Genomic DNA, 12,236 nt, shown 5'->3' on the forward strand with positions numbered 1-12,236 from the left:
TACAGATAGCTAGAATCTCAGCCAAAAGCAACTGCTGCTTACAACAGATAGGATCTGTGCCACTATGCCTGTTATACAGATAGCTAGAATCTCAGCCATAAAGCAGGGCAGGACTGCTGCTTACAATGGGGATCAGATAGGATCTGTGCCACTGTGACAGAATGCTCTGTTATACAGATAGCTAGAATCTCAGCCATAAAGCAGGGCAGGACTGCTGCTTACAATGGGGGATCAGATAGGATCTGTGCCACTGTGACAGAATGCTCTGTTATACAGATAGCTAGAATCTCAGCCATAAAGCAGGGCAGGACTGCTGCTTACAATGGGGGGATCAGATAGGATCTGTGCCACTGTGACAGAATGCTCTGTTTATACAGATAGCTAGAATCTCAGCCATAAAGCAGGGCAGGACTGCTGCTTACAATGGGGGATCAGATAGGATCTGTGCCACTGTGACAGAATGCTCTGTTATACAGATAGCTAGAATCTCAGCCATAAAGCAGGGCAGGACTGCTGCTTACAATGGGGGGATCAGATAGGATCTGTGCCACTGTGACAGAATGCTCTGTTATACAGATAGCTAGAATCTCAGCCATAAAGCAGGGCAGGACTGCTGCTTACAATGGGGGGATCAGATAGGATCTGTGCCACTGTGACAAATGCTCTGTTATACAGATAGCTAGAATCTCAGCCATAAAGCAGGGCAGAACTGCTGCTTACAATGGGGGGATCAGATAGGATCTGTGCCACTGTGACAGAATGCTCTGTTATACAGATAGCCTAGAATCTCAGCCATAAAGCAGGCAGGACTGCTGCTTTACAATGGGGGATCAGATAGGATCTGTGCCACTGCTGGACAGAATGCTCTGTTATACAGATAGCTAGAAGCTCAGCCAAAAGCAGGGCAGGACTGCTGCTTACAATGGGGGGATTCAGATAGGATCTGTGCCCAACTTGTTGACAGAATGCTCTGTTATACAGATAGATAGAATCTCAGCCATAAAGCAGGCAGGACTGCTGCTTACAATGGGGGGATCAGATAGGATCTGTGCCACTGTGACAGAATGCTCTGTTATACAGATAGCTAGAATCTCAGCCATAAAGCAGGGCAGGACTGCTGCTTACAATGGGGGGGATCAGATAGGATCTGTGCCACTGTGACAGAATGCTCTGTTATACAGATAGATAGAATCTCAGCCATAAAGCAGGGCAGGACTGCTGCTTACAATGGGGGGATCAGATAGGATCTGTGCCACTGTGACAGAATGCTCTGTTATACAGATAGCTAGAATCTCAGCCATAAAGCAGGGCAGGACTGCTGCTTACAATAGGGGGGGTATCAGATAGGATCTGTGCAGAACACTTTAACAGGGGAGCGCTCTAGTCGCTCTAGTGTAATGAAAGTAAATCCTCACCAGGTAGCTGTAATGCCTCAGCTTGGCAATGTACGGGCTGTTTGGAACTAAATGGATGGTAAGGAAGCTGCCAACATGCAGAACTTCTTTTTCTCTGGCCCAGTTTATATACAGATAGCTCTTGGTAAGGGACTGGTAAGAAACTGCCACGTGATTAACTGTCGCCTGGTTATCCTCTGGGAGGCTGCCATCATCTGTCGTTATCTGCAAAACCACAAAAGAAAAGATCTGCTTAGAACTGACCAGTGAAACATGAGATCACTCTTTACTGCTCACAAGACATTCCCCTTTCCAATAACTTAATTTTCAGCCGACTGTAGCCACGATGAACAGCAGGTGGCGATGTTGTTTCATATACCCTTAAAGGAGTCGGAAAATGCTCCTTATGGGTGCTATGCTCCATACTTCATGATTGGTCAAGACCATGTAATGAGCTCATCGAATCCCAACATGGCTGCTGGGGGGTGGGGCATGTTAAGGCGCCCTGTAAAAACTGCCAATATCTTAAAAACTTGCACTCACTTTGAAATCCAGAGATGAGATGTCGGATGGGATATTTAAGACAAACACGCCCGTTCCATCCCTTTTGTCCGAACTCATCCTCAGCCGCCCACCAGTTAAGGGTTCCGAGGTTCCATCTTCTTTAACCATATCCCCGGATAGGACTAGGGGTATGTTCCCAACGGGTTTATCCATTGTGTCTCGCAGTTGAACCTGGCCAAAGAAGAACCGGAGAGATTGGTCAGTTTTGAGCCGCAATCAAAGTCCTCACACTTGAGTGTTAGCACTGCGGCGGCCATTTTGTAACGCCAAGCAAGACACCAATGAAAGATAATAGAGATGTTCCATCAGACAGCAGGAGTAATATTCGTCTTCCAATGCTGGGAAACTGCCCTAGAACGCATTTTTATATTGGATCACATTGCGTGGCCCTAAATTAAAATCCCAGAAGCCTTCGGGAAGAGCCCAAACCAACCTTGATATAATACGGTAATGTCGGCTTCACATAGAGCGGAGTCCCGACAAGCTTGAAGGTGTAGGGGCTTAGAACGAACTTGACGTCGACATTTTCACTCTCCTCTGTGCGGCCTGAGAAAGGAACACAATTATATATTATTGTTGTATATAAGTAATAGGCATGGTTGTGCCACCCCTGGGGGGGCCTCCGCCATCTGGCGGAGTCACTGATGAACCTCCCTCTACCCTTTATTACTAACCAGCCATGCAGCAGGGGGAGTCTATGATTGGCCAGTTATATCTGGATGAGTTGGCGAGCCTTCATCAGTGGACAAGGTCAACCAAACCCAGTCTGTGGGGGACCCATGTTGGTGTTGATCGCCAAACGGATGGTAGAAAGGGGTCAAAGTTCTCCCTATGTGATTGGGCAGACCTACTACTCATTCAGGCCTTCTTGTTGGGTGCACAATGGTCCTACAAGGAATGGTGCACATACTACAACCCAGGACTTAAAGCATTCTGCAGCATCCAATATTGTTTAGTAACCAAGACACAGACCATATGGCCATGGTCTTGGACGTTGACTTCTAGCTTGGCAACAAAACAGTAGCACACTAACCCCACACCTTTTCAAGTCCACATCCCACCAAAACAAAGACCATATGGCCATTGTCTTGGGATGTTGACTTGTAGTTTGGCTACAAAACAGTAGCACACTAACCCCACACCTTTTCAAGTCCACATCCCACCAAAACAAAGACCATATGGCCATTGTCTTGGGATGTTGACTTGTAGTTTGGCTACAAAACAGTAGCACACTAACCCCACACCTTTTCAAGTCCACATCCCACCAAAACAAAGACCATGTGGCCATTGTCTTGGATGTTGACTTGTAGTTTGGCTACAAAACAGTAGCACACTAACCCCACACCTTTTCAAGTCCACATCCCACCAAAACAAAGACCATATGGCCATTGTCTTGGATGTTGACTTGTAGTTTGGCTACAAAACAGTAGCACACTAACCCCACACCTTTTCAAGTCCACATCCCACCAAAACAAAGACCATATGGCCATTGTCTTGGGATGTTGACTTGTAGTTTGGCTACAAAACAGTAGCACACCAACCTCACACCTTTTCAAGTCCACATCCCACCAAAACAAAGACCATATGGCCATTGTCTTGGGATGTTGACTTGTAGTTTGGCTACAAAACAGTAGCACACCAACCTCACACCTTTTCAAGTCCACATCCTACCAAAACAAAGACCATGTGGCCATTGTCTTGGATGTTGACTTGTAGTTTGGCTACAAAACAGTAGCACACTAACCCCACACCTTTTCAAGTCCACATCCCACCAAAACAAAGACCATATGGCCATTGTCTTGGGATGTTGACTTGTAGTTTGGCTACAAAACAGTAGCACACCAACCTCACACCTTTTCAAGTCCACATCCCACCAAAACAAAGACCATATGGCCATTGTCTTGGGATGTTGACTTGTAGTTTGGCTGCAAAACAGTAGCACACTAACCCCACACCTTTTCAAGTCCACATCCCACCAAAACAAAGACCATATGGTCTTCTAACCCTAGAAAACCCTGGAAAACAGGCAGAAACCAAAGCTACGCAGGCCAAAGCAGTGAGCCGGATCAAACATACATGGGCTAAAGGGCAACCCTGGCTTAACTCCTCACACTTTAGCTTCTATAGCTCAGTACAAAAGGGGCTCAAGTTACTGTGGCCAAGAAAGTTGACATGACTGAGGTAGGACTACCTTAGCCACCCCATTAATCAATAGATCCAGGTCTGGACTGGGCTTCAAAAATAGACCCTGGTATTTCAAGTACACAGAGGCCCCAAAAGCCCCCCACAAGCCCATTAAATATTGACTGTTTATGGCATCTTAGAGCAGCCCCTTTGGCATTTGCCAGAACCCACAGATTGCCAGTCCAGACCTGCATAGATCCAAAAGTTCCAGGCATCTCTGCTCTGAAAGTTTCATCTGCTTTGTAGAAGTACAGCCTTTTTAGTGGTAACTATTTGGAGCACCCCCCTCACTAATTAGATAGCATATAATGGTCATTACCTGTAGACTCCTCAACAGACACAGTAATGTACAAATAAGATCCACTGATTTCTTCCAGTGATGAGTATCCCAGCTCCTCCACTGCTTTTTGGCTGTTAAACTGGAAGATGCTTTCTCCGTTGAACATCTGGGAACAAACAGGCCACCAATAGACTGTGAATATATGCAGCATATTAATCAACACTCAAGCAACAACTTAAACCTTCAACTGAACCATTAATACTGGGGTACCTCCGTCGAACCAATAAATGACTCTAGAAATGTTGGATGGCTAATATAAAAAAGACTTGGAAATCTCAGAGGCTGTGGGGGTTAACCCTCCTATAGAAAACATAAGGCTTATGTGTTTTTATTTTTCTTACCGACTGCAAATCGATGGATTTAGGCAACATCGTTCTCTCGCCATCTTGGATTAGCCCATAACGAATGTAGACTTTTGCATTGTCAACAAGTTTCTTAAAATAGTAGCTGTAAAAAAAAGCCGTAGAACCAGTGGTTACTGAACGATGGCTCCTCCCAGAGGAGGGTCTAAAGCAGCAGTGGCTCCTCCCAAGACGCTTCAGAGCAAGTGTATAGGTTGAACCCAGTCTTAAGGTGGCCATACACGCCAAGTGAGGGGATATTCTCCCGATATCCCCACCTAGGGGTGGGCGATATCAGGCTAATTCGGTCACTTGGCCTTGGGGCCAAACGATCAAATTAGAACGACAGGTATAGGCATCAGTCGGTTCGGGGACTGCATCAATGAGCCGACGTAGTCCCCGATCAGACTGATTTTTAAACCTGCCCGATTTCAGGCCAGATGTTGGTCGGGCAGGCCCGTCGTTAGTGCCCATACACGGGCTGAATCGGTCTAAGAGGCCGATATCGGCAGCTAGGATTGGCCTGTGTATGGCCACCTTTATGATCAATTAGTGTGAGATTTGGGGCAAATGCCCAAAGCCGATGATTTAGTACCCTTTAGTGCAAGGTTGTTGTTTTTAATGGTATAAATAAAGATCTTTTACTTTTACAGTCTGTGGATCTCCAGAGTGCCTGTTGCCCATTTCTTCCAGTGTTACTTCGGTTGGTCTGCTCCCTCGAACTAAAGGTGCCCATATACCTTCAGATCCGCTTGCTTGGCGATGTCGCCAAACGAGCAGATCTTCTCTCGATATCCCCCCCTACGGGTGGGCGATATCGGGAGAATCCAGGCTAATTCGGTCGTTTGGCAAAGTCGGTTCGGGGTCCGCATAAAGCAGCCGATGTGGTCCCCGATCCGACTAGATTTTTTAACCTACCCGATCGATATCTGGCCGATTTCAGGTCAGATATCGGTTGGGCAGGCCCATCGGTAGTGCCCATACACACTGGCCCGTGTATGGGGGACCTTAAGGGTCTGGAGCTGGTGTACCTGGACCACCGTATCAACATTGGTGAGTTTTCTTCTATGATTTGTTGTTTCTATTGCCCTTTATTATTGTTTTTTGACCAAATGCCTAAAGGTGGCCAGACATGAGCCAATGGGATACATTCTCCAACTACTGGTTCTTCCTCCTAAACTGTGTTTTGGTGGTGTTCCCCTAGGGTGCCATTACCTTGCTCTTACTGTGATGGTAAACTCTGTGAATTTGTCATAGCAAATAAAGTTCTTCTCCGGTTCTATCGAAACGAAGAACTTCGGCAAAACTGTAACCAAATGGAAGAGAGGTAAGTACTAAAGGAAAACAGTCCTTGGTATAAGGACCCATGCTTTAGGGGGGTAGCAAAAGGAGAATACCGTATTCTTTCACTTCAAATTTTGCTGTGCCGGACGTGGTGAAATCCTTTCCATAGGCGGCCTCAATGGTCCACATGCCGAATCTAAGGGGGAAAAATAAAATTTAAATACAGGCTTGCTCTTTAACAAGGGCAGAGTTTTACGTGGTGTTTTGCAGCCATGTTGGAGGAGGGTAAAAATCCTCAAACTTACAGCATATGGGGGAAAAATACATCACTTGTACCAAAGCTTTTATATAGGTTTGATTATGGACTATTTTACGGATATTATTAGAAAACTGATAATTAGCCAGGCTGCCTCTATAGCAGTGCTTTGGGGCTTTCTTTTCATGTATTTTCATATTGGGGTAACAGTCATTCTGCTATAGTTCCAGGGATACCCAGGGCACAAATAAGCACTCACCCCAAATCCCCCCCTAACTGGCCTTCAGGCTGGGCCCCCTTAGCCCATAACAAGGTTACAGATATATAGAAACATTGGGGTAACAGTCACCCTGCTATAGTTCCAGGGGTACCCAGGGCACAAATAAGCACTCACCCCAAATCCCCCCCTAACTGGCCTTTAGGATGGGCCCCCTTAGCCCATAACAAGGTTACAGATATATAGAAACATTGGGGTAACAGTCACCCTGCTATAGTTCCAGGGGTACCCAGGGCACAAATAAGCACTCACCCCAAATCCCCCCCTAACTGGCCTTCAGGCTGGGCCCCCTTAGCCCATAACAAGGTTACAGATATATAGAAACATTGGGGTAACAGTCACCCCGCTATAGTTCCAGGGGTACCCAGGGCACAAATAAGCACTCACCCCAAATCCCCCCTAACTGGCCTTCAGGCTGGGCCCCCTTAGCCCATAACAAGGTTACAGATATATAGAAACATTGGGGTAACAGTCACCCTGCTATAGTTCCAGGGGTACCCAGGGCACAAATAAACACTCACCCCAAATCCCCCCCTAACTGGCCTTCAGGCTGGGCCCCCTTAGCCCATAACAAGGTTACAGATATATAGAAACATTGGGGTAACAGTCACCCCGCTATAGTTCCAGGGGTACCCAGGGCACAAATAAGCACTCACCCCAAATCCCCCCTAACTGGCCTTCAGGCTGGGCCCCCTTAGCCCATAACAAGGTTACAGATATATAGAAACATTGGGTAACAGTCACCCCGCTATAGTTCCAGGGGTACCCAGGGCACAAATAAGCACTCACCCCAAATCCCCCCTAACTGGCCTTCAGGCTGGGCCCCCTTAGCCCATAACAAGGTTACAGATATATAGAAACATTGGGGTAACAGTCACCCTGCTATAGTTCCAGGGGTACCCAGGGCACAAATAAGCACTCACCCCAAATCCCCCCCTAACTGGCCTTCAGGCTGGGCCCCCTTAGCCCATAACAAGGTTATATAAATATTGGATTCGGTGCATCCCTAATAAAAATGGATAAACGGAATACGGTACTTCGGATTGGCTGGTATCTTGAAAGCAGGGAAGGAAATAATTCCAGTCAAATCGTCTTCCTCTATAGAATCCACTTTCACTTCCTCTGGATCCTGAAAAAACACACAATTTCCCATTAGAGGAGCAGTTTACCTTTAAATTAACTACTAGTATGATACAGACAGTGACATTCTAAAACAGTTTGCCATTGGCCTTCATTTTTTGTGGTTTTCAGTTTGGAATTAAGCTGGTTGCTAGGGTCCAATTTCCCCTAGCAACCAGGAAGTGTGCAAAAGAGAACGGAAGATGAAAAGAGGAGGGCTTGAATAGAAAGATAAGTTGTAAAATTAACAATAACAATAAAATTGTAGCACTTTTTTTTTTCCACGGAGGTCAGCGAAGAGGAAGAAAGAGGCAATTATTTTGAAGAAGATGAAGGCAATTATTTGGAAAACTAAAAGGAAGACCAATTGATAAGAAAGTTGCTAAGAAGGCTAATTTATATGGTGAAGGTGAGCAGAACCCTAGATTCTGGGATGGCAGTGGATGTGATCAATTTAGACTTCTTGAAAAGGCATTACATTCAAGGCTATTGAGCTCTTAGGACCTACAGACAGGGCCGCCATCAGGGGGGTACAGGGGGTACAGCCGTCCCGGGCCCGGACGATTTTAACTTTAAAAGGGGGCCCGGCGCTGCTACAGTTTTCTTAGCTCGGGCCCCCCTTTAATCTGTTCCGGGCCCTGTCATTGGTGGTCAGCGGTAATCCTATTGGTCGCGCCCCGTGCGTACATGCACGTCAGTACGCACGGGGCGCAACCTTATAAAAGGGCCTGGCGTCGTTCGGCACTCAGAAGTGCAGTGCTGTTGGGAACGAAGGACCTCGCCGGGGGAGCCGTCGCCGGAGGATTGTGCTGTGCTGGCTACCAATGTACTAGGGGGGTTTTCTGGCTACCAATGTACTAGGAGGGTTTGCTGGCTACCAATGTACTAGGGGGGTTTTCTGGCTACCAATGTACTAGGGGGGTTTTCTGGCTACCAATGTACTAGGGGGGTTTGCTGGCTACCAATGTACTAGGGGGGTTTTCTGGCTACCAATGTACTAGGGGGGTTTCTGGCTACCATGTACTAGGGGGGGTTTCTGGCTACCAATGTACTAGGGGGGTTTTCTGGCTACCAATGTACTAGGGGGGTTTTCTGGCTACCAATGTACTAGGGGGGTTTTCTGGCTACCAATGTACTAGGGGGGTTTTCTGGCTACCAATGTACTAGGGGGGTTTTCTGGCTACCAATGTACTAGGGGGGTTTGCTGGCTACCAATGTACTAGGGGGGGCACTGCTGGCTACCAATGTACTAGGGGGGGCCCTGCTGGCTACCAATGTACTAGGGGGGCCCTGCTTGCTACCAATGTACTAGGGGGGGCACTGCTGGCTACCAATGTACTAGGGGGGGCACTGCTGGCCACCAATGTCTCATATCTGTGAGTCCTTTGTATTTGTGGGAGGGGGGCCCAGAAATTTTTTTTTGTGAGGGGCCCCGTGATTTCTGATGGCGGCCCTGCCTACAGATATTGGTATATACTGTATATATATGTGAGTGTATAGATAGGCCTGTATAAATAAGTGTATATATGTGCACTTGGAAGGGTTGAACTTGATGGACTTTGATCTTTTTTCAACCCAACGGGAAGTAGGTGGGGTTTGTCAGGAAGTAGGTGGGGTTTTGTCAGGCCTGATCTTTAATATCCCCAAGCCTGGCAAAACCCCACCTACTTCCCAAACAAGCCCTGCCTCTTTGAGGTCCGTGATTGAGGACCATGCCGCCTACATAGGATGAAAACCGTCATTATTATTATGGCACCATTTTCCCTACAGATAAACAGGAAAAAATCCGGACCTTAAACGTCAATACGACTTTCCTTCTCCCCGGTTTCAGCTCTTCGTCCATAGAGTAAACTCTGATCTTCACTGTAAAACAAAGCGATTGCAACATAAATACTAAATATACAGTAAATGTGCAGCATTTTGGAATATACACAAATACTCAAAGATTTAGTTAACCCTTTATGTTCCGAATCCAGGGCACTGACATGAGAGTACCAGCCCCGACTATTCTACGTTCCTGCGTTTCTCATTGGTGTATGCCATGCTATGATCTTATTGGTAGTAAGATCAAATGGGGTTAAACGGGTAAGGAAAGAGCTGTACCGGACTGGTCGGGGGTATAAAACGGCTTGTCGGTTTGAATGAAGAGGAATCCATTTCGATACGACACAGGAACTTGCTCTTCTTTGTTGAAAGCATTGGACTGCGCTTGCAGGTAGATGAATTGCATCGGGTCAGAACTGCTGTACGTTGGAAAGTCTTTGGGTTGGATCTGAAACAGAAACATGCACGTTCAATGGGCAATGCGTTAAACCCCAAACTGGCGCCTACCCATGTACTGTCTAAGCTTTGCCCGGCCACAGCCTATTCCTGCACTAGATATTCATCTACACAGACATGTGGAGCCCACCCCGAATACAATAGGGGAAAAGAACCTACAAAAGAATTGTACAAAACCACCCCCCGCATGAAATGTTATCTATTTGGTCCCCCCCAAACCCATTCCTGAACCACTAATGCACTTTAGCCCTGCTCCCCTGGTACTAGATCTCCAAAAGCAGCGTGACTGGCAGCCCAGAGGTTACTGGCACCCACCAACCATGTTGCCGGTAGTTTAACTAGGGTGCTCCGGGCCCCCTCCAAAAAAAGCACTCCTCACCCTACTTGGATCCCCGTCTGCCCACTACCTGCCCCCCATTGGCATCTCCTGCCCACCACATCCCCCTCCCTGGCCGCAGGTAGGAAAGCAGCTGTGGAGGGGGGGGATTTTTTCACGTCTATAGAGGAAGCAGACCCGCCATGTCCCCCAAGCCCCCCTATGACTGTGGGGTCTGCTTCCCCTATAGTTACACAACTCAGAGGGGTGCTGCTACCATGAGTCGAGCTGAATAATATATAGTTTATGTATCTGAGTGTATAGATAGGTCAGTATAGGTGTGTGGGTACTGGGTTTACTTGGATGGGTCGAACTTGATGGACTCTGGTCTTTTTTCAACCCTATGTAACTATGTAACTCGCCTCAGGTGGCAGTGTCCCCCCAAGTTACCAAAAAGCCGCTCCTGGTAACTTGTGCCGAATTTCCGTTTTTTAAAACGGAAATTCGGCTCTGCTAGTGCAGAGAGCACAATTGCACTCTTTACAGTAGTGTTGGGGGAGTTTTTGGCCCCTGGGCCGCCCCCTAGACCCCCTCCAGCACTGTAAATGTAAGCGTGGGGGGCCGAGTGGAGGCGGCTCGGGTGGCCCAGGGGCCAAAACGCCACCGACACAACTGTACACTGAGTAGTAGGCAGGGCGAGAAATGTTTTTGGATTTTATTTGTTAATGCCCCTGAACCTACAAAAGCTTATGAGCTGTTTGGCACTAGTCCAGGGTCGGACTGGGCAGGCAAAAAACAATGTGCCCAACCGACCTAGCCCTAATCCCTGCCTGCCCTCCCCCATTGCTTCCCTGCTGCCCTGCCTCCCCCAATCACGGCAAAACCAAGTATAAATTGCAGGGGGGGGTGGGTAAGGGGCTGGTGGAGGTTAAGCAGCGGGGGGCCGCAGAGGGGGAGTGGTGGCCCCTGGGGTAGCAGCCCCTTTAAATCAGTCAGGGGCGTCTCAACCAGCACAACAGCAAATGCTAATGAGCCAATCAGATAAGGAGGTAAATGATCCTGCTTTGTCTTGTGGGTCAGTGGCTCCGAGTTAGAGTTTCTAAAATCCCTGCCATAAAGCAAGATGGGGCTTCTGTTGCTTGCCAGGCAGGAAGTAGAAGCGCACTAGGAAATAGATTCCCCCCATACAAGCATTAAAAAGATCCAATAGCAGACAGACATACCATTAGCTTCACCAGCCCCTGGTAATTGTTCTGATCATTCAGCACGAGGTGTTGGGTCGCGTAGGTGGTCTTTTTATCCGGGTAACTGAGCGCATTGATTCTGATAGCCAAATCTCCTTCCTGGCCGAACGCTTGCACGACCACCGTCTCCAAAGCGCCTATTCTCCATTCTCTGGGCCCCGTGACAAGGTACCTGCATAGCAACAACAACAAAAAAAAAGTGCAATATTTATGCCCTGTTGTAATAATTGAGAATTTCTGCACTTTTTGTTTAAAAAAGAGAGAAAAAAAGGTTAAAGGGGAAGTTAGCAAGTTTTTTTTCATTTTTTTTCAGTAGCTGTCTGGTTGCTAGGGTTCAGTTTACCCTGTAAACCAGGCATTAGATTGAAGAAGAGAGTGGAAGATGAATAAGAGAGCAATAGTGTTTTGCTGGGTTGGACTGGGGGGGGGGTGCAGGGCCCACCAGGTCTTTTCCCGGTGCCCCAGCCGACCCATCAGAAAGCTGGAAATAGGCAAGGAAAATAATTAAAAATCTATAAAAATGAAGACCAATTGAAAAGTTGCTAAGAATAGCACATGATATAAATGATAAAGTTAACCTATGTTATTTAGACCACTTATGGATAACTGCCCCCAGGCCAGAAAAACAACCCCCAAA

At 47.2% G+C, this 12,236-nt stretch overlaps 1 protein-coding gene across 1 annotated transcript in view; it reads right to left on the reverse strand.

Moving 5' to 3' along the window:
- The window catches only part of c5 (complement component 5), a gene marked incomplete in the record, with an annotated part of 50,125 nt that overhangs the window by 37,784 nt on the left and 105 nt on the right, over positions 1-12,236 (reverse strand). The window contains 11 exon segments of the mRNA NM_001204059.1: positions 1,416-1,619; positions 1,938-2,129; positions 2,392-2,504; positions 4,462-4,588; positions 4,824-4,929; positions 6,039-6,129; positions 6,221-6,303; positions 7,678-7,769; positions 9,552-9,622; positions 9,863-10,031; positions 11,579-11,771. Coding sequence (NP_001190988.1) covers positions 1,416-1,619; positions 1,938-2,129; positions 2,392-2,504; positions 4,462-4,588; positions 4,824-4,929; positions 6,039-6,129; positions 6,221-6,303; positions 7,678-7,769; positions 9,552-9,622; positions 9,863-10,031; positions 11,579-11,771 — 1,441 coding nt within the window.

The sequence above is a fragment of the Xenopus tropicalis genome, chromosome 8 (assembly GCF_000004195.4).
Source record: "Xenopus tropicalis strain Nigerian chromosome 8, UCB_Xtro_10.0, whole genome shotgun sequence".
Classification (NCBI taxonomy): Eukaryota; Metazoa; Chordata; class Amphibia; order Anura; family Pipidae; genus Xenopus; species Xenopus tropicalis.